This window comes from Ambystoma mexicanum, chromosome 5p (assembly GCF_040938575.1).
Source record: "Ambystoma mexicanum isolate Mex_15411 chromosome 5p, UKY_AmexF1_1, whole genome shotgun sequence".
Lineage (NCBI taxonomy): Eukaryota > Metazoa > Chordata > Amphibia > Caudata > Ambystomatidae > Ambystoma > Ambystoma mexicanum.
The window spans coordinates 412533965-412556869 of NC_090930.1; the positions used below are offsets into that span (position 1 = coordinate 412533965).

Here is a 22905-nt window from a genome sequence, read left to right on the forward strand (position 1 = left end):
ATGCAATATAACTGCAGCAGGTGCTGTACTCTCCAGAAAAGCATCAGAACTGTTAGACAAAGACAATAATCCACTTTTTTCTCCGAGGGTGGCCTGTTAGATGCAGATGTGGTGGTGGCGTAAAAGCAGGTTTTTTTCTTTCTTTTCTTTAAGCGGGTCTCAAAAGCCTAAGCTTCCTCAGTGACCCCAAGAATGGCGATTTGTTTCCAAATTAATGTGGGACTCTTTCATTTAGCCCTGATTGCCATTTTCAGCCCCGTTTTGAGCTCCTTTGAAAGTTTCTTCACTTTTCCCTGTTTTGCTTTTGACGAGTTGCTAGTAGCCATCTTGCTGTGTCTTGGTAATCCTTGACAACAATCTTTCCCCACTAGGAGGATGAAGGCAATCAATACAGGTATCCTATGGAGCTTACTGGCCTACATTCTTCTTTAAACATGAGCTGCAAGCTATACGTCAAGAGAATTAGTCCACTCTCTCTTACGCTCAAAAGGTACAACGTTGTAACATGGAAATTACAGATTGTAAATCAGAAACAGATCATGCCTCACAATAAAAAAAAGTTTACAAAATAATTTAACCTCCAATCATGTCCTACAAGAAAAATGAAACGCGTGAGAAACCAGAGGATCCCTCCAGAAATTCCTCTAGAAAATAGGCAGAACAAGCATCTGCAGGGGGAGCTGCACTGCACAGATGTTCAGTACTGGTTGATTAGGAGTAGGCTGCCTGAGAGGAAATTTGATGTTTAGGCATCATACACCAATTTTCATGTAAAAGGCGTAGCTTTCCTGTGAAAATATTTGCTATATGCTTCTGAAGGTTTCAGGGATACGAATATTCAAAATATGACTTGGGTAAAAATGTAAAGTTGCAGGTTAGTAGCCATCAACAAAAAGTCACTTGCTACCTCAATTCTACACACACACAGCACACCATTTCTTACTTGCCAAGAGTCAGTTATCACTAGTCCTTAATTATGCGACTCTAAAGAAGAACGAGTAATGGACAAAGGAATGCACACATTTCTTGCATCTATTAGTTTATTCATTTTTGAAAGGTGCCGAACATGAGCAAAGCCCTTTCGTAGTGCTATTGTATAGATGAAAAACAATCCATCTATCCCTCCATCATGGCCTAGTAGCAACTTTGCTTAGAAATTCATTGCACTTCAGATGAACTACTTTGGGTTTTTTCACACAACATTTTTTCATGAGCAAATAAAACAAAAAAATACACAAATCAAAGAACTTGCAGTTTCTCACCTCAAAATCACTGGGATGAAACATGTTCCGAATAATAATCACACGTTCATGGCGCAATCTAGTTTCCCCAGGCTTCTTCTCAGGCCGCCAATCCAACTGTCTACAAAAACAGACATAAGTAGAATCGTGAAGATTAAAAAATGTATCACACAGGTGTGTAACGGCAGAACTAGTTGTGGGAAAGATTCAAAGCAGATCAGGAGTCAAGTTCAAAAGATTCAACAGTTTAATGAAACGCTGAAAGAATATGCAACAAGGTATTCGACAGATGGAGGAAAGAACAGCTTAATGACGTGGCAGACGTGGCAGGAAAGAAGTTTTTTTTCCAGGGACATGATCAGAGCAGGCTCATACAAAATGTTGATTTGTTACAATAGCACCAGCTCATGGCATAACTAACTAAAAAACAGACATAAGTGAAGCTTGAAGCAGGAAGTAGTGTCAAGGGACATGCTGCTAATATGAGACTATCACGGGTAGAAAGTCTGCAACTGGCTAACTAGTTCACTCCAGCTACACATCCTCCATGGATTAGCACTAATGATGTGAAAGAATACCAGAACACCTGACAATAAGCAAACGTATTGTTGAGTGTATGACATGCATTACTTCACGTAATAGCATTTCTGATTGCATCTGCTTAAATTCACATGCTGTGCATATGGTCCGACATCCAGTGGTAACCGCAGAGTATTGCCTCTTGTCTTTCGGGGACCGAAAGGGGACGCCGGCATAGGCGTGTGTGTAACACTATCCCTATCGTGACGTGTAGTATAGGATTGTTTAAATCATAAAATACAATCACCATCAAAGTGAATGAACTTGTGAAATTGAATTATTTTGAAAAATCGTTACAGTTCGATATACCTGCTTTCTAGCCTTTAGAGTTATATACTGTGAAACTACTGAATAATTTAAATCATTTAAATCTTGTTTGGAAAATTATTTTTTCCACTACCGAATGGCGTGCAGGGGATGGGAGTTCCTATTAACAATAGGAACTCTGTTGTGTTCACATGGATGTACCTCAGCCCAGATATCACATTCACAGACAATGAGACAGCCCTCCAGTGGTTTAAAGGGAGAACTGTGTAAGTGCAGAGTGGGTGCTTTTAACAGAAAGTTCCCCCACGCAAACAGTTCTGCTATACAATTCGGAAGCATTTGAGGTCTGCCTTAATAAGCTTTATTCCTTTCCATTGTTTATTGCTTGAAGCATGCACTTTTGCACAGAACAGAATCCTTTTATTTGAGGACTTGGTGCATACTACTAAATAGGTTCCAATTTGTGTGCAGACGCAGTTGTCTGCATGGTTCATGCAGCATGGGTTATCGGCATCAACGCTCTAAGCAATGAAAATCACAACCATAATAATCGTGCTTTTTGCTGTATTGCCTAGCTGACATGCCTTCTCTCGAGCATAGTTGCCAACTAGTAGTTTTAGTGGGAAGAATTATGTAAACATACACCCAGAAAGACTTGGGGTCTACCAGTGCGATTGTTTCTTCCCCAGGCAATGGCTCGGAGATCAGTGAAAATCATTACTTGGCGAGCTATGATTTGAGCTCCAGCTGTAGGATTAGATCCACACGGCAGTTTCTATAACTTTGCATTTCTTTTTTTTCACATAACTGACTGACCATCATAGGTACTCTATCTTTAAAATTCAGAGAAGTCTCAGAATTATACAACTGTGGTGTTCCAAAGAAAAAGTCAAAGCTGTGTAGTCACATCATTATAACTGTGACTTTACATTTTTCTTTAAATGATTTGATCAAAATGATTCAATCCAAATCCATCTTGTCGCCTTGCCCCACTCCCTAGCCTATACCTCATGTTTCCACATATTCATATATAAATGTCTAGCTCTTGTCCCATCCAACTGTCATCTGGCTTGGCAATCCAAAATCTCTCTCCTGATACAGGGGGATTTTCCCACAAACTACTCTGGTGAAAAGCCTGCACAAGAGTCCCCTTGAGCACGTCACACGCACATCACACAACCAACTACCTCTTGTGCCATTCATCATTTCTTCTGGAATTGCCATATCAGTAAAGCCCAGCTCCCAAACCAAGCTGTACTTTTATAACTTGTTGTAGCATGCTTACCGGATAACTAAATCAATAGTTGAAAATCATGGATTCCTGCTGCTGCAACGATATCCCTTCCCTCATTTCTACATGTATTTTACCCAACTCCTTGCTCCTCCACCCAATCAATTCTTCTCCTGCCGTTCCACGGTACTTCATTTCTCAGGCAAGGAAAGTCACCATCGGCGAAGGATGCATTAAATACACAGGATTCACAATTAAGAGGTATTTAGCTCTGGCCTTTACCCTACGATAGCCTGGTTAACTCAAAGCCAACAGTTACCAGGAGCTATTTGTGGCTCCCCAGGCCAAATGGTGCATGACTGTGTTACATTAACTGAGTGTTTTAGAATGCAAATGATGAACAATTAGGACTCACGTAGAAGACACTTAAATATAATGGGTAATACATAATGGGCTAAAGGTTAAAGTGTGAATCTCATGAGGGGAGTGGCTCGAGGCTGCCGCGATCGGCATGTCTTCCTAGGAGCTCCTGCCTGGCCCAACGTGCCACAATCAACAGCGCTGATTCCAGACCCCGTTAAGAGCCACAATTAAAGCATATTGCATGGGAAACTTTGCTGGAGTGATCCGCTGCCGATTTGCCATGATTCCGCTTATTTTCTTAATCGGGACCCACTCGATAGCAAGATGGCGGCCATGATCTCAAAACCGCGACGAACAGTGAGGGGGAGGGGCAGGCGAGCTAAAGCAGTCAAAGCCGCCAAATGATCCCAGCTCGCCCGCCTGCACCGGCGTAGTCCATCAAGCACCTCAATCCGTGAGCCTGAAGCCGGCAACACAACACCCTGCATTTGTCACCCATCGGAGTGAGCCCGGAGCAAGGAGACACCCCAGCACATAGCGCAATAACGCCAGTCAAGATCCGCTGTCCCGGAGCCTCCCACCCCTTCTCACTTACCCGGGTCCTATGCACCATCCCTCCTCCGATGCCGACCTGGACTTGTATCCGATCATCCGCTACGCCTCACAGGTCCAACAGCGAAGTGTGCAGAGCCCTGAGCGGATGAGGGAGTAACTCGCGGGTGGCCGCCTGGAGCTTTTCAGCTGCTCCCCGCCAACTGCTGCGGCCCGCCTCATGGTCCGGAAGGTTGGCCCTGCATTGAAGCAGCGTCCCGCGGTTTCCCACAAGGCACGGCTGCACCAGCATCGCCGGGCAATCCAAGGACCATTCCCGGGCACGGCGACCCACCAAACAGCCCGGCTTCTGGATGCCCCAGCCCGACTCCAACTAACTATTGTCCAGCACCCCGGCACAGCAGGCCCCCATCCGGCTGGTCACCCGCAATGCTTGATCTCCAGCAACTCCAGATCAACCGACCCGCACGATTGGAGTCCCCTGGGGCAGACCGGAGGCCCAGCACTCACTGGAGGATACACCAACCCTAACTGCACAAGGTGAGGAGCAGGGGGGCGGGGAGGGGCAGAGGGGCCCATCTGAGTCTGCCCAGCTCCCAAACCTCCTGCCAATTTAGGCCCCAGATTCCATTCTCAACGGGCACCATTAAAGTTACTCATTCAGACTCAGCTGTGTCCCCGAACCTTACCCCCCCCCTCTGCAAGCTGCCTCCTCACCTCCTACCCATGCCCATCAAATAGCCCACCGAGTTCCATCTCAACCAGAAAAAGGCAGGAACCACATATTTACATCCCCCCCCTCCCTGTCTGAGTTCCCACGGCGGAGCCTGGGGGGTTAGGAAACAAGGCTGGCCCCCGAGTTCCTCTCCTGCGAAGTGGAACCAGAAACATTCCGCAGAGAGTGCAGCTACAAATATCTATTAGCTGCAAAATGTCAAAAAGCAGGAAGACATCTAAACCAACAGACATCGCCGCCCTAATGTCCAGTTCATCCGCTGAAAGGTCCAAAAAGGGGGACCCGCCAGAGGACTCCACCAATAACACTACGCCCACCACATCCGCAACAGCTCACAGCCAATCACAAATGGTCACAAAGGCCGATCTTCAAGATCTACTAACAGCACTGACCAAAGAAATCCAAAAAAGCACGGAAGAGGTCACAAAAAAAAAATTAACTCTCTGGTTAAGAGAGTGGGGGAGGTGGAACGTCGAACCGCCAAACTTGAATCCGAGGTCTATGACCAAAGATTTGAAGATGAGCAGGACAGGGAGAGAATTACAGCACTAGAGGCAAAATGCAGCCTCCTAGAAGCAAAACAGGAGGACACAGAGAACCGGTCCCGAAGGAATAATATACGCCTATGAGGGATTCCATCCTCCATCCCAGATGCAGACCTAAAAAGTTATGTCTCGGATCTGCTTAGGTTCATAATCACCCTCCCGGATGAATCACCCCTGGAATTGGACCGGGTGCACAGAACAACCCCTAGGCAGGCATCTACTCTCCCCCCAGACGTCCTAGTGAGAATCCACTTTTTCCAAATCAAAGAAGAAATCATGCGCAAGGTGAGGCAAATGCGCCAAATCACCTTCCAGGGGTCCACAATATCGCTCTATCAAGATTTAGCAAACTCTACTCTTCAAAAACGAAAATCTATGCAATCATTCACGGAGTGGCTACGCAAAAGGAAGATCCCATACCACTGGGGATTCCAGTCCTCGGTCAGATTCATGTGGGAAGGGGCCCAGAAACAAATTCAATCAATGAAAGAGACAGAGAAACTCATGGGCTTCAGGAGAACAGATGGGGAGTCGGAATCCGAAGAATCAAACCAGGCTCCTCCCAAAAAATCCTCGGTGGGAGAATGGTCAAAAGCTAGCAGACGACGCAGACTCCGTGGCACTCCCCAAGAAAGACTCCAACCCGGGACGATAAATCTTCAACATCGCCAGTGAAACCAGACTCTCGAGCCCCAGCCAACTTTCCTTCTCGAGTCAAAGAACCAAAGGTGAAGGGAATCACACAGTTTGCAATGAGACAAGATCCTTATAACGAGGAATCCCATCAGCGAAAAATACCTCTGACTATTCTACAGTGCGGGAGCAATGTTCGAGCTCCAACATATTTCATTTCGGCAGCCCAGTTGGCCAACTTCTAGCGCATTGGTGCCACCAGTTTTCCCAGTGGCAGTAGGACGACGTTTTTCCTACTAGTTCAATTCGGGATGCAGGATGGGGGGGGGAGGGGTTATTGAAGGACCAGTCCAAAGATGGGAGTACCGGTTCGCCCAAGATTCGGCCTCCCGATCAACATAACAACAACGTCTATACTACACCAACGCAGCAACCTCGCTTCTCTATCAAAAATACAGCTCCTGGTGGGGGACACAGAGCGAAGCATACCGGACGCAAAAGGAAAAGACGATGGGTGACACAAGCGAGGTAGTAATCCGCTCATGGAATGTCCAAGGCCTGAATTCACCAAGAAAGCGCAGATCAGTGGAACATAGACTGGGGCAAGTATCTGGAGACATTTGTCTGCTCCAAGAAACTCACCTGCTGCAAGAGGATGAATGCCGGGTGAGATTCAACAGGTAAAAAAAAAAAGCCTACATCGCCTCATCTGGAAAGAAGAAAAGAGGGGTGGCAATACTACCAAGCAACAGAGTCCCGCTATCAAATATCACAATAAAAAGAGATCCGGAAGGCCGCTTCCTCCTATTCAAGGGCCTTTTCGAGGATCTCCAAATCACTATCATTACAATCTATGGCCCCAACCCGTCCCAAGCCAACTTCATCTCAAACCTAATCCCGACCATCCTGGCATTTCGCAAAGGGCATCTGTTCATGGGCGGGGATTTCAACTCCATGCCAAACCCCCAATTGGACAAAAATCTGCCCCCTACAAACGCAGACTTTGTGCAAGTTCTGTCCCTAGCTAAGCTGTTCAGAGAAACGGAATCTGTGGACGCCTGGAGGCTATTCAATGGAACCTCAAGAGACTACACTCATTACTCCTGTGTACATAAAGGATTCTCAAGAATAGGCCTCATACTAATCTCTGGAGTGTTGTTCCCATGTCTAAACAAGGGAGAAATCCACACCTGCATGATATCTGATCACGCCCCAGTCTCTGCAAACCTTGTCATATCGGGCCAAAAGCACCCTGTTCAGAGACATTGGAAACTGAATGACTCCTTACTACTAAACTAATGTATCAGATTGGAAGTGGAGGAAACAATATCCAACTACTTTAAGGAAAACACAACGGAGAACTCCCCCATCAACAACATTTGGACGCAATGAAAACAGTCGTCAGAGGATCCCTAATCAGCGTAGGGGCGGAACAGAGAAGAATCTCGAACATTGCTGCAGACAAATTGGAGGAAAAGGTAAACCAACTAGGGGCCGAGCTGAAGTCACGCAGCTCCAGGAATAGAGAGTTTTGTGGAAGGCCAAAATAGCGCTAGAAATGCACTGCGCCGACTGTACTGCCAAATCATTAGCCTTCACGAAGCAGTTATATTATAGTAAAGGGAATAAGGCAAACAAAGTGCTAGCGCAAAAGATGAAAAAGATACGCAGCCGAAACATTCTCAAACTAGTGGGTGAAGATGGGAAATTACTCTACACCGAGGCAGATAAAATTAGCGAACTAGTAAGATACCATAAAACCATAATGTCGGGGAATCCCACAGTACTAGACAACCTGCCAGAATATCTGCGTACTATACCCTCCTAAAGCTCATCCCAGCTAGAGTCCCTAGAATGACCCATCACCACCGAAGAAATCACTGAAGCTATTAAATCTGTCAAATCCACTGCACCGAGCCCAGGTGGGCTATCTGCTAAATTCTACAAAAAATATGCCAGAATTCTAGCTCCCCAGATGGCAGCCCTATTCAACTCCTTCCTGTCCTCAAGATCGGCCACTGGGTCAATGGCGGAGTCGCTCACAGTCCTGCTACACAAACCTGGGAAAGACCCCGAACTGACAACATTTTACCACCAGATTACACTCCTGAACAACGATGGCAAGATTTTTGCCAAAGTGCTGGCTGGAAGGCTGGGATCGGTTCTGCCAATCCCAATTGACCCATCATCGCCCCGCATTCTTAACTACCGGGACTGCAATGCACTCCTTTGTGCAGCTCGTGAGCAAGGGGACTTGATGTTGGGCTCGGACAGAATACACATTCCTTCTTAGCGGTCAAGAAGTGACTCAGTGGTGGCAACTTGAAATATGCAACGCTATCCCCAGCGAAACTGCGTGTCGGATGGAACAGCAAGACTTTCTTTTTTACATTGCCCGACAAAGCTATGAAGTTACTTGATGAGGCCTTGCCGACATCCTGAACATCGACAGCACAACCCAAGATTGGGCCTTGTAGATGCGCCTGGCTCTCCTTCATACTTGCATGCCCCGCGGTTTTACCTACGTGATAAAATGTTACATACTTCTATTTTCATGTCGGTGTCCCTGGGGATGTTGAAAGTACGCACTTTTCTACTTGCTTGACTTCAGCTGATAAGTAGATTACCCCAGTTGGGGATAATTTCATACATTTATCCTTCTACCTGTGTCCTAAATTGACCCGCTGGGTCTGAGTGACAGCTTAAGCCCATGCAATGTTGCGTTGATAAATTGGGGTGATATTTGTGTGTTTCAAGGTGGTGAGGGATGGTTGGGGTTATTAAAGTTGTTAAAATTGCACTTAACTCGCACAACGCTTACAAACAATGGAGAGATGAGTGGGAGAAGAGGGCTGACAGTGGGGGAATGGTTGGACCTGGATACTACGAGGGTGGGCAATGTTAATCGCCTTGCATCCAGATGGGAGACATAACCTGCCTTAGTTGGAATGACCGGGCCATGGGAAGATATACCTGTATGTCAAAAATCATAAGGTCCAAATCCTGTATTTACAAACAATGCATGCCCTCTCAATCTGTGAGATTTTTGCAAAAAATTGGAGGGGAAATTATTTTATACATCCTAACCGTCACAGACTAGAGGGGGGGGGGGGGTTTATGATATTGATACATAGATCTCTCCCATTTCAATGCAATCATACCAGAGCGGACCCACTAGGTAGATATGTCTTGGTGTATGGGACTCTTGCAGGCAGGGAGATGCTGGTGAGGAATGTGTATGGTCCCAATGTAGATGACCCTCAATTTTATGCGGATATCTTGCATGAGAATTAGGCAAGATTGTATGCAGAACCCATTGGGTGCACTACAATAACCTTGACCTCCTGGTAATAGGGAGTCAACCTTTGGTATAAGTCTGAACTACACAGGTTGGTAGTGTGGCTGAGCAGGCAGGCTCATCTCAAGAGGGGTCAATATGAGCAGTAATGTGACGCAGAGTCTCACAGTACAGTTATCCAAATAAACTCTTACACTCAAGGTTTCTTGATAAAACAATTATTCATTTATTTCACAGTCAGTTATATAAGCCTTCTTCAGAAGGGAACAATACATTTAACACTTATAATACACTTCAAAACACACTCTGGTTCTCTAAATTAGAGGATACCCATTGGGGATGACACAGACACTTCCTGCACCCTCAGGTGACTTAAATAGCTAGGTCACTGTAGACATTGATTTATCACTGGTACATTTAGAGCAATACTGAGTTTGGTGTAGAAGATAGAAGAGAGGAATAAAACAAAGGTTAACAAATAATTCACAAACAGGTAAGTACTTTTAAAAACCTAACAATGTCAAATAAGTTTAACCGTTTTCCTGCAGAAAAGATAAAGCACAGAGTCAAAGGTAAGGTAAGAAGAGTCTCTCAGGAAGCCAGGACGGTATGCAGTAATAAAATCGCAGAAAAAACGTTGCCTGTGCAAGAAATTGCAGCAAAAATGCTGTGGTTTGACCCAATAAAGGTGTACCCCATTATAACATTTAAGGAGAGCGGGTTGTGGGGGTGTCCCCTGCTCCCCTTAAATGGTATAATGGGTCTGGGGGTTCTTAACATGGATTGCAGCAGCAAAACCATGACCTTTTTGCCGCAATTTTGACACATGGAACCGCCAGGACGGCCAATGTTAACTGCACAATGTCTAGGGGAGCTGAAGATATTTGCAGGTAGATAAAAGTCTTGCAAATGTTTTTAGAAATGGCCCGGTCTTTTTTTCGCCATTTCTTGTTGGAAAGGTCCTCCTTGAGACTTACTCTGCGCGCCAAACCAGTATGTCTGGCAATGGCAGGAAGTGAGGGAGGTGCCGAAAACTCCCTGTGCTTAATCCCCTTGGTTACAGGAATGCACTCAAAGATGACTGGCAGCCACCCTGCTGTGTGATTGACAGCTAGGCTGGAATTAATGGGAGAAACCTGCATAAAGGCTTTTTGGCTTCGAAGGCAGAGTCGACCACTGGACGAAGGAACTGAAGAAGAACTTGAAGAGAACGCCTGCTGCAACTCCTGGACCGTTGGTTTCCCCGGTGAAGCCCTGCTGCTGTGCTGAAACGCCACATTTGTATCGACAGAGAAGCTCCTGCAAGGACGATTTTTCCCTTCTAGTTAAGGGACCAATCAACTCCAAAGTAAGCCACCTAGACATCCTCTCGGAGCTGGTAGAATTTCCACAGAGTTGCTGCTGGAAACCGAAACGCCAGGGAGAGGAACACCAGATTGTGAGTGTTGCTTTTAAATTGGCCAAGAGCTCCAGGAAGATCCTCCGGACTCCCAGGAAGCAGGACTGACCGAGCCTGAGCCACCTCAACAGAGTGCTGGACGTCAGATGCAAGGAAAACCCATCTCGACAGCCAGGAACTGCAGTGTTGCTATTTACGGTAGACGTGAGGAGCTGAAACACCGAAGTTCCACTTGTTTGAAGATAGCCGGTTGCGGTCGGTGACCATCCCATTGCAGGAGTCCCCAGACGTCCTGCCTCTTGCCCCCACGACTGAGGCCCAGGAACACCAGGATCTGTAGAGCTGCACCTTTTGTCAACCTAAAGGTACTGTACAGTGTAAGAGAACTTACTTCTTATCGTGTAACTGCACTTGTTCTCCGTTAGTGAGACTTGTTGTGGTTGCTCTGTAGAGTTGCTGATAGCTTCTTTACCTCACAAGCCTAAACAGCTTGTGGCCCTACTTTGAATTCTTCTATTCTAAAAAGACTTCTAAAACATTGTGCAAGACTTTTTCCTTCCTCTGAGGAGTGCTTCAACTTCACCTAGACTTTTGCACAATTGACTTTGGCTCAGCCTGGCTCCCTGAATGACTTCTTGTATTTATTGAATTTTATATAGCACTTTAATCGAAAGTGCTTTACATAAAACAACATGAATACATTAGAAGCAATAAGTACAAGTCATGAGTCAAAAAACCAAGAACAGTATGCAGAACAATTTGCAGAGATCATTAGATTAAATACCTGGGTAGGGGAAAAGCAGGGGAGGAAGTAGTAAAGAGCTGTCGGGAGGGAGAATGAAGAAGGTGGGATTTTAGGGAGGAGCGGAAAGAAGAGTATGAGGAGATGATGCGTATAGGGAGAGGTAAAGAGTTCCAATGGAGAGGGGCGAGGAGCTGGAAGGATTGGAAGCGGGAAAGAGCACACGGTGCGGGTGGGGCAGTGAGTAGGAAGTGATCAGCAGAACAGAGGGGGCGTGAGGGAGAGTGGAAAGGGATGAGGGAGGAAAGGTAGGAAGGGGCAAGATCATGAAGAGATTTAAAGACAAGACAGGAAGTGTGAATGTGTTTGATATTCCTTCCAGGAAAGGGTTAACTAACTTTACATTGGGGGTTTTTACCAAAAGTACTTCAATGCTTTGAGAATATTTGTGAGATCTCTTGTTGTATCATAATAACCTCTTGGACAAACTCTAAAGTGTAATTCTAAATGCCAACAGTAGTATATTACGGTCCACAGTGTCCTAGTTACTAAAATCACCTGAGGGTGTAGGAAGTGTCTGTGTGCCATCCCAAAAGGGTACTTACTGGTTTAGAAATAATGAGTGTATTTTGAAGTGTATTTGAGTGTTACTGATATATAGCCCCCTTCTGAAGAAGGCTTACTCTAACTGACTGATAAATAAATTAATAATAGTTTATTCAAGAAACCTTGTCTGTACGAGTTTATTTGAATACCTGTCACTGTGTAACTCCCCTACAGCTCGCACTGACCCCTTTGAGATAAGCCTGGCTGCTCAACAATCTACCAACCTGTGCGGTACAGACTTCTACCAAAGGTTGGGTTCCTATTGCCAGGCGGTCATGGTTGTTGTAGTGCACCCAAAGGGTACTGCATACAATCATGGCTAACAACGAGGGACGCAGAAGCCAATAAGAGGTCGGCAAACCAGGGCAGAAGGAACAGAGCGCTGAAGAGCCGCTGCACACTTACTGCGGGAGAATCAAAGCACGCCACAGAGAACTGGAGTTGGGACACCGGGGCAATTGTCCCAAAGGCAAATAAGACTAAATGAAGCATATATGACAGAATGTTAAACTAGATATTTCCGAAAGAGAAATAATGGAATGAATACAAGATATTGCCAAGTTTGCAAGTATTGTCAAGTTTGCAAGTGTCACATGAGAACGCCCTGGCAGAAGAGTATAGCAGGCAAAGTCAAAATGGCAAGTGTGTAAAGTAGTTCACTTGAGGATGTCCGGATACATCAAGTATAGCCGAAGACTCTGTTGAAATTACATTAAAGAGGAGAATAAACCCGTCAAGGGAATAGGAGAAGAAAACTGGCAAGAGAATACGCCAGGTATCCTACGAAATTAACAGTCAAGTTGTTTGACATACAAACCATTTTTGCTGAACACAGAATTCCAAGGAAGGCTCCTAACCTCAGAAGGTTGGACATCTATAGGAGGAAAACCTGGGGAAGTGAACAATACCCTGGAACTGTGTACTTTAGCCATAGGGAACCTTAGTATGAAGTTGCATCTTCCATTTGAGTTTGAACATTTGTGAACTTTCAAGGTGAAACAGATTACCCTTAACATCATAGAATTACTTTTAGAATGTGAGGGCCACGATAGGATTTTGGAAACAGGACTTTTTGCTTTGGCCATTTTGACATCAGACAGACCCTTAGTTTGGTTTAGATAGGTAAAATACCTCTTCCAGTAGGGACAGCGATGCATTTTCCAACCCCATTTTTGTTTGAAATAGAAGTCTATAGTCAAAACTATGACCTCTGTGTCCAAGTCGCATTCCTGGCACCTCACAGGTAGCACATACATTTATCATTCATATTTTACTTTATATTTGTTTACAGATGAACAATAATTAAAGGTCTGCAACATCTCTTCATCGATTCTTAGTGTTTTCTTCAGTTGCATTGATGATGTTTGGTTATTTAGAGTGTTAGGTAAATATTGATGTAGTAACGCTGTGTGAGACTACACAACACTGAACTGCTTGGTATTAGGTAACCCACCTTTTGGTATAGGTCTGTACTACACAAGTTGGTAGTGTGACTGAGCAGCCAGGCCTATCTCAAGAGGGGTAAATGTGAGCTGTATAGCTGTAGCAAAGATATTCGCAAATACACGTAACACTTACACTCAAGGTTTCAGTTATAATTATTTAACATCCATTTTAAAAAAAAACATTCTTTAAAAAGGGCAAGATAGGTAATCAAATATACTTTAAAATACTTATCCAGAATCAGCACAAGTTAGTGGATACTCTTTAGAGATACTTTACACACTTCCTACACCCGGAGGGGACTTCATTCACAAGGACAGTAATGGCATTTATAGATCACTAGTTCTACTTTGCAGATTCTGAGGTTGCAGAAAGGAAAGGTTAAAGGAAGGAAAAAGGTTCTCAGGGCATGCGGGTATACTTAATCTTCCAATGAAGTCTAGACAAGCCTTTTCTAGCAATAACAGTCTAAAAACAAGTTACCACTTATGAGGGACAGAAGTATCACAGTCAATGGAATAGAAGAATCGGCAGAGACCCAGGACAGCCAACGTCAATTGAAGCACAGTCTATGGAGGTCCGGCACTACTTCGTTAATACAAGTCTTGCACAAAGTTAGAGAGTTTTGTAGAAATCACTTGTAGGGTCACAAGCTGTTACACTTGTGAAAAACAGAGTTGGAATCAACTCCAACAAAAGCAGCCAATGCAAGTCTCAACTGAGAAGAGCACAGCTAAAGACACTGAAAGTACCCAAAGTCTAAACCGTACCTCTGGTTTGAAGAAGAGTGGTCCAGCTGCATACTGTCCTGTTGCAGCGATGTAGGTCCTGGGATCCCGAGCCTCTGTCGCGGGGACAAGATGGAGGACGTCTGGAGGACTCCTGCGGCAGCAATTTGGAGGTAGTCGGCAGCTACAGGCTCTTTTCAGATCAGCAGCACTTTGCGGTTTCAGCACGCAGTAAACAGCACCACCGTGGATCTCGGATACCGGTTGGGCTTCCTTCACTCCGAGTCCTGCACTTCTGGTGAGGGGGCGTGAGCTCTGGTCGTCCTGCTTCTGGAGGGTCCTTAGGAGGATCCTGGAGCTTCTGGACAGATTTCAGACGTTTCACTAGACTACGGATTTCTCGATCCCTGCACTCGGTTCCTGCAGCAGCGAAGTAGTACAGCCAGTCGGGGAAGGTGGTCCAGTGGAGTTCCTCTCGGGGTTAGTGTTGGGAAAGATTTGCACAGAACTGGTACATCTTCCTTTCCTGGTTCAATGCCAGAACTTTTTGCTTTACTAGTGGGATATTTTTCCATAATACCCCTGTGTGGGAACCTTTTTCTACACTCACATAATCTTGAACTCTTTTAATGGGTGTCATTTTTAAGACTCTCCATAGTGTATTTTTAAAGTTATGCTCTTTAACAACGTATTGGCAATAAGTGCCTGTTGTTGCTGGGTTGCCGTAGTGGCTCCCCTTTTAACTTTCTTGTGCTAACCTTGAGTGAACTACAGTTCCCAAGGGTAGAAAGGATCTTTGGATCCCTTTTACATTTTATTCTGGGAAGCCAGCACACCCCACCTTATATGTGGAGTGCTGGGGAGATACAATGTAGCCCCTTTTAAACTAAAACTGTAACAATTCTGTTACAGTGACAAGCTTACCTTCAATGGCTGGTGGCAGTGATACCTTGTATTAATTTGGTACACCTTTACCGCAGGCTGTGTTCACAGCTGCAGTAAAGGGACCCAAGGGTGTCCATTTTTACCAAAATAACCCGGTCTTCTTTTTTCGCCATTTTAGTGTTTCTTGTTGTTTCTTGTTCCTTCCCCTGACATCCAGTGCGGGAAATTCCATTGTGTTCATTTTGTCTTCGGCGGGAGGCCTCTGGACTCCCTGCCCAGGCTCCAGTCTATCTGTGAAAGCAGGAAGTGAGGGAGGAGTCCACAACTCCCCCAGCCCTTCGTGTTACGCCTTGCTTGAATGTCGACAAATCCCAGTGGGGGCTGGCTGTCCTGATTGGACCACCAGACAGCCCTTCTTGTAAAATGCAGGGAGAGAATGCAGAGGTTGTGCTGTAATTCCTGATAAATACTGCGACCCTGGAAGCTGAAGATATGTCGACAAATGGAACTTAAACCGAAGAGGAAGATGAAGGAAAAGCAGCCGAGATGATTTCCAGTGACCGGAGAGCCTGTAACCAGAGCATGCTGTAGCCCTTCCTTCCAATTGACCTGGGGCCTCCAGAAACGACGACCCCAACCCAGAGCCTGTGAGACCCACTAGAATCACGAAGACCTGCATTTTGAGCCATCCCACGCATTGCTGCAACCTTGCGTTTTTTGCAATACCCCAATACTCTGGTACATCAAGCCATTATGGGGTGCACGGTCTTCCGAATTTCTAATCTCGCTGAAACTTCGTGGGCATCCTGGTGGATCTCCAGGAATCGAGACCGAAAAGTCCCCTCACCAGAGTGCTGGACCTTTAAAACGACGAGAATTCAACTGCGATTTTCTGTCTTCTGTGCTCCTTGAAAAGGCACCAAAACCGCAGAACCGCGTTCAGTCGCGAGGGAAACGTTGAGAGCCTTCTTCATCGATCCCTGCTGCAAAGTCCCTTCTGAGGTCTTGTTTTCAGTCTCCACGGCAAGGAATCCATTGACCGGGTATTTGGCTGCAGACCCTAAAGTTCTCCTGCTGCAAAATCTTCTTCAATGCTGAGCTACTGTGTTGGCTTAGGTATGTACTTACCTTAAGCCTGTTAGGATTTCTCTGTAGCTGTGGGTTGTTTTCTGTGATGGGGAGGCCTCTCATCCAGTGCACCCAGTCCCACTGCTAGAATCGTGCTAGGGTGTCTTCTACGAAGCCCCTGGACCCTCTGCTAACTCAGAAGTAAAGTACTCACCTGTTTGCCCAGTTTTCCTAAGGAACTCTGACTTTTGCTACTAAAGAACCTATTCTGACATTGCCTGTTGGTCACTAGTCCTAGTGACTAACCCCCCCCCCCTTCTGCCACTGAGAAAACTCATGCTCCAAGAATAAGGGAAATACTTTCGAGGGATTGGGACTTCTGCCTAGAAAAGAAAATAAGTTTCAACGTTACTTGTGAAGAGTTGGTTGGTAACTGTAATTCTAAGAGTGAACAGTTACAGACGTTCTTACTGATCTTGAATGTGTGAAGCACTATTCCTAAAAGTATGGTTAACATCTTTTCTTCCTTAGCAACTGTTTTGCCAGTTTAATAGAAAGTAGATGTGAAGGTATTTTACTCTCCTGTGATTAGGTTGTGCCTCTTCCCAAAAGTAAAGTGTTGGTATCAACAGATTAGTCCTTTGAGGATAATTGTATGAGTGTTCCCCAAATGGCTCGTTTCCCCTGACTTGCTGCTAGCCTGTTCTGAATAAGTCTGTATTAGGTTGTTGACTACCTAGAATAACAGTCATTCAGTAACGTGTGAAATTGGAGTTTACTTTCCCCTTCAGAGAGGTTAAAAAAGTATGTGGGTTTTACTTACCTTGTGCTATCTGTGTGCCATCCAAAAATAAATTACAAGAGTTACGGCTTACCTCAATCTGGGGTTCCCTAATTTCAAAAGCACCTGTAATTGTATATTACATCCTTAGGTTTTACTCACGTAGTATAACTGTGTTATGACAAGAGTAGTTATAGGTTTTTACTGCACCTAGAATAAGTGTTCCACTATTCACCAAAAGTATATTGTCTAGTTGACCGATTATGTGATTTGAATTGAGAATCATTATATAACTTGTAGGGTCTACTGCCCTTGCATTACTGAATGCAATCTGAAAGTAACCATTGTTTTTTTTTACTCCCCAAGAACAGGCTTGACCTATACTGAATGTGTATGAAAAGGTTATAGTGTTGGGTTTTTATAATTGTGATTTAATATAATGTGTTAGTACTTACTTATCCCCTAGATCTATCTGGGCCTACTTGTATTTAAATAAATCCTTTATTTTCACAATACAAAGTGTTTCAGTGTTTCTTTGGATCATTTGTATTACAATTTCACTTGTACTGATTTCTACAGCCCTCTCTCCCGCCTAACATAAGCCTGACTGCTCCGTCTACGCTACCATGAACTCAGGTGGTACAGCCTTATACTAAGAGTGGAGTCTTGTACTGCCTCAGTTGAATGGTTTTACTAAACTCTTAGCACAGTTTTTCTGAAGTCCAACTAACAGTTAGTTGGTCCCACTAACCCAAGGGAAGAAGTCATCCCTTCCGGAGCTTCTCTTGACGATCAGAAAAAGGAGTTTCTGCATAGCAGCAGGGCTTTACCGGGCAATTCAAAGGTCCAGGCGGATGCAGCAAGCTTCATTCACAGTTTCTTCGTCTGGTGTTTTTCCCAGTGGTCAACTATCCCTCTAGTCCCAAAACCCTTGCCTTTTAAGCAGGTTTCTCCCATTCATGCACAGCCTAGGCCGTCACTCAAACACAGTCGCTGTCCTGAAAGGAGAGCCAGCCAGCCAAACAGACTGGTTGCATTCATGCACTCCTAGAGACAAAGTACAGGGGTAGTCTCGGGCACCTCCCTCACATCCTGCCTTTCCAGACACACTGGAGCCAGAGGCGAGTTTCAGGACTGAAGTCTCCCAAAGGCAAAACGGACAAAGGGCTCAAACCTGGCTCAGCGTGCAGAGTAAAACCTAAGAAAGTGAAATTTAAGTTTGTAGCCAGCTAAGCTCTACCTTGGCGACATCAAATGAGTTATAAGAATGGACGTTAAAGTTGCAAGACTGTCAGCATGAGCATACCCATAAATTTGCGTGGCTACTGGACAAGCTAAATGCAATAATAGGTTGATATATGGGAATAAGGTTACTCAAATGTGCCAGCTCATAAGGAAATAAAATGTTTCTGTATGGTGAGTCAAATCAGGTTTATTCACTTGATTTTCAATTCAGAAATCAATTATCAATGTTATCTTCACATTGGTTCCAATAAATTCTTGGATTTTATTTGCAGAAATCAATTCTCATGTCAAATTAAATAAAATCTCAAAAACAAATCTCGACACGTGTTTCCCCATTGACCATAACAATGGTTCATCAATAGAAAGTGAAATAGTATTGTTCTCCACTTGAAATGGCCGATTGCTTGTTATAGATTGTGCTTGGTATCATAAATCAAAGTTTGATATATTTGTCCCATAAGGTTAATTTATACTTCAATATTATTTTTCAAATTTTTTCGAAACAAAAAGGGGCCAGTTTTCAGTAATAGTAGCTAAACGAGGCTATGGTGAGCCACACATCCTCATTCTCTTCTGGTGCTTTCGTGTCGAGATTTGTTTTTGAGATTTGATTTAATTTGACATGAGAATTGATTTCTGCAAACAAAATCCAATGTGAAGATAACATTGATAATTGATTTCTGAATTGAAAATCAAGTGAATAAACCTGATTTGACTCACCATACAGAAACTTTATTTCCTTATGAGCTAGCGCATTTGAGTAACCTTATTCCCATACATCAACCTATTATTGCATAAAACCTAAGAAAGAACTCACAAACAGAAAAAGGCGAAAAAAGAAGACAGCAGCCATTTTGACAAAAATGGTCACCCATGCAGCTGAAGATTCAGCCTCTGATAGAAAAGCACTATGGAAGGAAAATAAAACCACTGCCACCAGCCATTTAAAGTAGTGAGAGTAACAACATTTTTTACATGAGAATGTAGGATAAGAGGCTACAAGGTAACCCATCCCCAGCACACCACATAAGATGGCGTGTGCTGGACCCACAAGGAGAAAAGGTTAAGTAAAGTCAATTTCACTATACTATTCTTGGGAACAACCGTTCACACAAGAAAAGGTATTTAAACCTTATGAGAAGGTTAGATCAGAACAGGCGTACAATGCAGACGTGATCTTCCATCGCTCCCGTGCCGCCAGCCAGATCCTGCTCGCATCCTGCTTAAATTATAAGCGTGAGAAGACCAAAAATGCTTCGGAGACACATGAAAACCTGCTGCATCAATCTGTGACACAACGGATCGGAATCGGTGCGGGGTTCCGTGGTTACGGCGTTCGAAAGAAGCAGGCTCTGTACCGCGTATAGCTCTCAAAATGGCCGCCATGGACAAGATATAGGCGGAGGGAGCGACACACCTACGTGAGAGCCAGCCTGAGCGAGAGGACCACACCATCAGCGAGACGGCGGATTGTGTGCAGCCTCCGGCCTGGTGCTGGCGGAGGGGCCGCATGATCGCTGCGGTCGCCTGTCACCCGCTCCCTCTCCACACACCAGCACGACCGTGCGGCGGCCTTGCAGCCCATACAGACAGCCGAAGGAGAGTGATCCCCCCCCCCTCTGCTACCAGGTGGCAACAGTGAGCGCGAGGGTCCTGACGGCAGGCGGTGCAGAGAGCTCTGAGACTTGTGGAGCACAAATAGCCCCCCATCAGCGCTGCCTCTAGAACACCTCGCAAGGAAAGAACTGCGACAACCCGCCTCCGTGGCAAAATTGCAATGCTGAGAAGGGTCTGGAAAGAGCCACCAGGACCCACAACAAGATTGCGGGCGCTCTGCCCAGCGTAGATCGCCTGCTGAACCCTCCACAACTTAGAGACTACGCACGTACCTCCCTTCATGCGACGGACAAACAACAGTAAGGAGAAGGGGAAACAGGGAGTAGGGCGGTGGTGGCAAAGGACGGGAGACCCTGCCCACTCCCCTACTGCACCTACAAAATAATGACACCCCTGTAGTTCCACCACACACACCTAAGGCTGAAGGTGGGCACTGTGTCACTAACTCAAGGCACGAGCAAAGAACGTGTGCCACTGGCGGTGGATGGCAGGGAATTGGCCCTCCCCAAGCCCCCTTACTGGTGGCACTGGGCAATAAGGAGGGTGAGACCACCCGAAGCATCTTCAATAGCCCAACACAGCAAACATGCTGCAATGCTGTGTGCACGCGTGCTAAAAGGACCAATTAATGAGATCCACAGAGATGTCAGACAAGCCTCACTAGCTGCCTAAACCAAGCAAAGTGTGCCACACAAAGACTACACACATAAGCGCATGATCCTGCCCTAAATGGACTGTCGCTGCCTATAGCGTTAGCACAACACAGCAACTGAAGTTGCAACCCCTCTGTGGTGAGGTGCACGTAGGAACCCAACGTCCATTAGGGGCACACTACCACGACTCCATACATGAGTCATATGCCCCAATAAAACCCGCCACCACAAGCAACCAACCCACACATGCACCTGGCAGCTTAAAAATGAACTGCACTGTACTCGTGAACAAGGCAAGGCGACCACAGCAGAAAAAGCACACAAAGGTGCAAATCCACATCAGTTGTAACCCCACACGGAGCCCTGTAGCCTGTGGCCACTCCTGCCATAAGGCGGAAGCGGAGTAACGGCGGCTCATCCTACACAGCTCCACACGACCAACATCCACGCCGCTCCAGGATCCAGTGAATATTACTCCCAACACTCTGGGAAATACTTGCCTACCTGCTCTGTCACCACCCCCCCTCCACACAGTGTATTAATCTCCAAAGCCATCATAACGAGAGGACAAAATGGGGAAAGACAAGCTCAGGAAAACCTCCACACAAAGCAGGATAGAGCAGTATGCAACCACGCCAATGGCTCGCTCTCCGGAGCGGTCGACATCAACGGAAACAAACTACATGGAGGATGACATCTCGCTCAGGGACGTGTTGAGTGCCATAGCCAGCTCCAGAACATCAATGGAGAAGAAGATGGACAGTATTGGCGCTGATGTGTCTCTATTAAGACACGACCTACAAAAGCTAACCTCACGCACTGGGGAGGCCGAAGCACGTATCTCGGAGACTGAAGATAACCTACGAGGGGTCAATCGCCACAAGTCTGGCATGCTAGAACGCATTAAAATCCTGGAATCAAGAGTGGACGACAGTGAAGGCAGATCCAGACGTAATAACATCTGCATACTTGGCCTTCCTGAGAAGGCAGAAGGGGCATGTATGGAACTATTTCTTGAAGAATGGCTTACGAACACATATGATGCGGAATCCTTTTCAAAGTTCTTCTCCATCAAGCGGGCTCACTCCATCCCGACTGGTAAAGTCACACCAGGTGCACCACCGCGCACAGTCATAGCAAGATTCCTAAATTACAGGGATAGAGATACTGTGCTACAATTGGCAAGATCGAAAGGGGCTGTCATGTACAACAGATCTAAAATCGCCTTCTTCCCTGACTTCACCAGAGAAGTGCAGAAAGCGCGCCAATCCTTTGACCCACTCAAAAAGCGCCTGGAATCAATGGGAGCCAAATACTGGCTAATTTTCCCTGCCCAACTCAAAATATTCCATAAAGGCGCAACGGTGCACTTCACAGACCCTAAAGAAGCGTGGAGTTGGGCCGAAAGACACAGGGAGACTGGAGCACTGGGGGGAAAAAAGAGAGGAGAACGCAACAGACCACATCCTGAGCGGCCACCAGCAGCAAGAAAGAATGCCACAACAAGGAAATGAACAATAAGGCATAACAACATTTAAACTAACGGAACCACAGCGCACAAAACACAAAGGAGCCCTCGCTCCAAACTGAAACATAAATCAAAATGAATATTATGGCTGGCGGCCAACCTAGCAGCCGCCGCCCCGACAAGGAAACAAACTCATAGCATCAAACGAGGGTGCTATACTGCCTAGCTTCAGACTCTATGCGCAAACTGCAAAGCCCGGTTAGCACAGAGCGGGCATATGCAAACTAAAGTTTAACTGTTTACGAGTTTATGATGGGACGACAGATGCTTCAGTTGGGGTTGGAGTATAGGGAGGGGGGAGTTGGGGGTAAAGTTCTTATTCAATGCTTAGCATACAATGGCGCTATGAGCATGACGGACAAGATGAAAACCAAACTATTCCACGTCCTAATAACCTTGAAACATTCACGCCCTATGAAACACATCCGTAAATCTAATAACCAGACACTCGACGCTGGTTCAAGCAATAGGCACCTAACGCTCATGACTTGGAATTTGAATGGGCTAGGGTGCAGCATTAAAAGAAGACTGGTATTGCAATATATAAACCAGCATTCACCAGACATAGTACTCCTAACCGAGACACATCTTGCAAGAACGATATGTAATCTTTTCAAAAGCTCCAATTACCGCACAGCGATACATGCGGGCTTCTCCATGGGGGCAAGAGGAGTGCTAATATTGATTAACAAAAGACTTCTACTGGAGATCTCGCACATAATGCAAGACAGAGGTGGACGTTATGTACAAATACTGTTATTTAAT

At 45.5% G+C, this 22905-nt stretch overlaps 1 protein-coding gene across 1 annotated transcript in view; it reads right to left on the reverse strand.

The window, feature by feature from the left end:
• Window positions 1-22905, reverse strand: part of HTATSF1 (HIV-1 Tat specific factor 1) — a 456325-nt gene that overhangs the window by 221971 nt on the left and 211449 nt on the right. The window contains exon 6 of the mRNA XM_069612801.1: window positions 1263-1362. Coding sequence (XP_069468902.1) covers window positions 1263-1362 — 100 coding nt within the window. The remainder of the gene's footprint in view (window positions 1-1262; window positions 1363-22905) is intronic.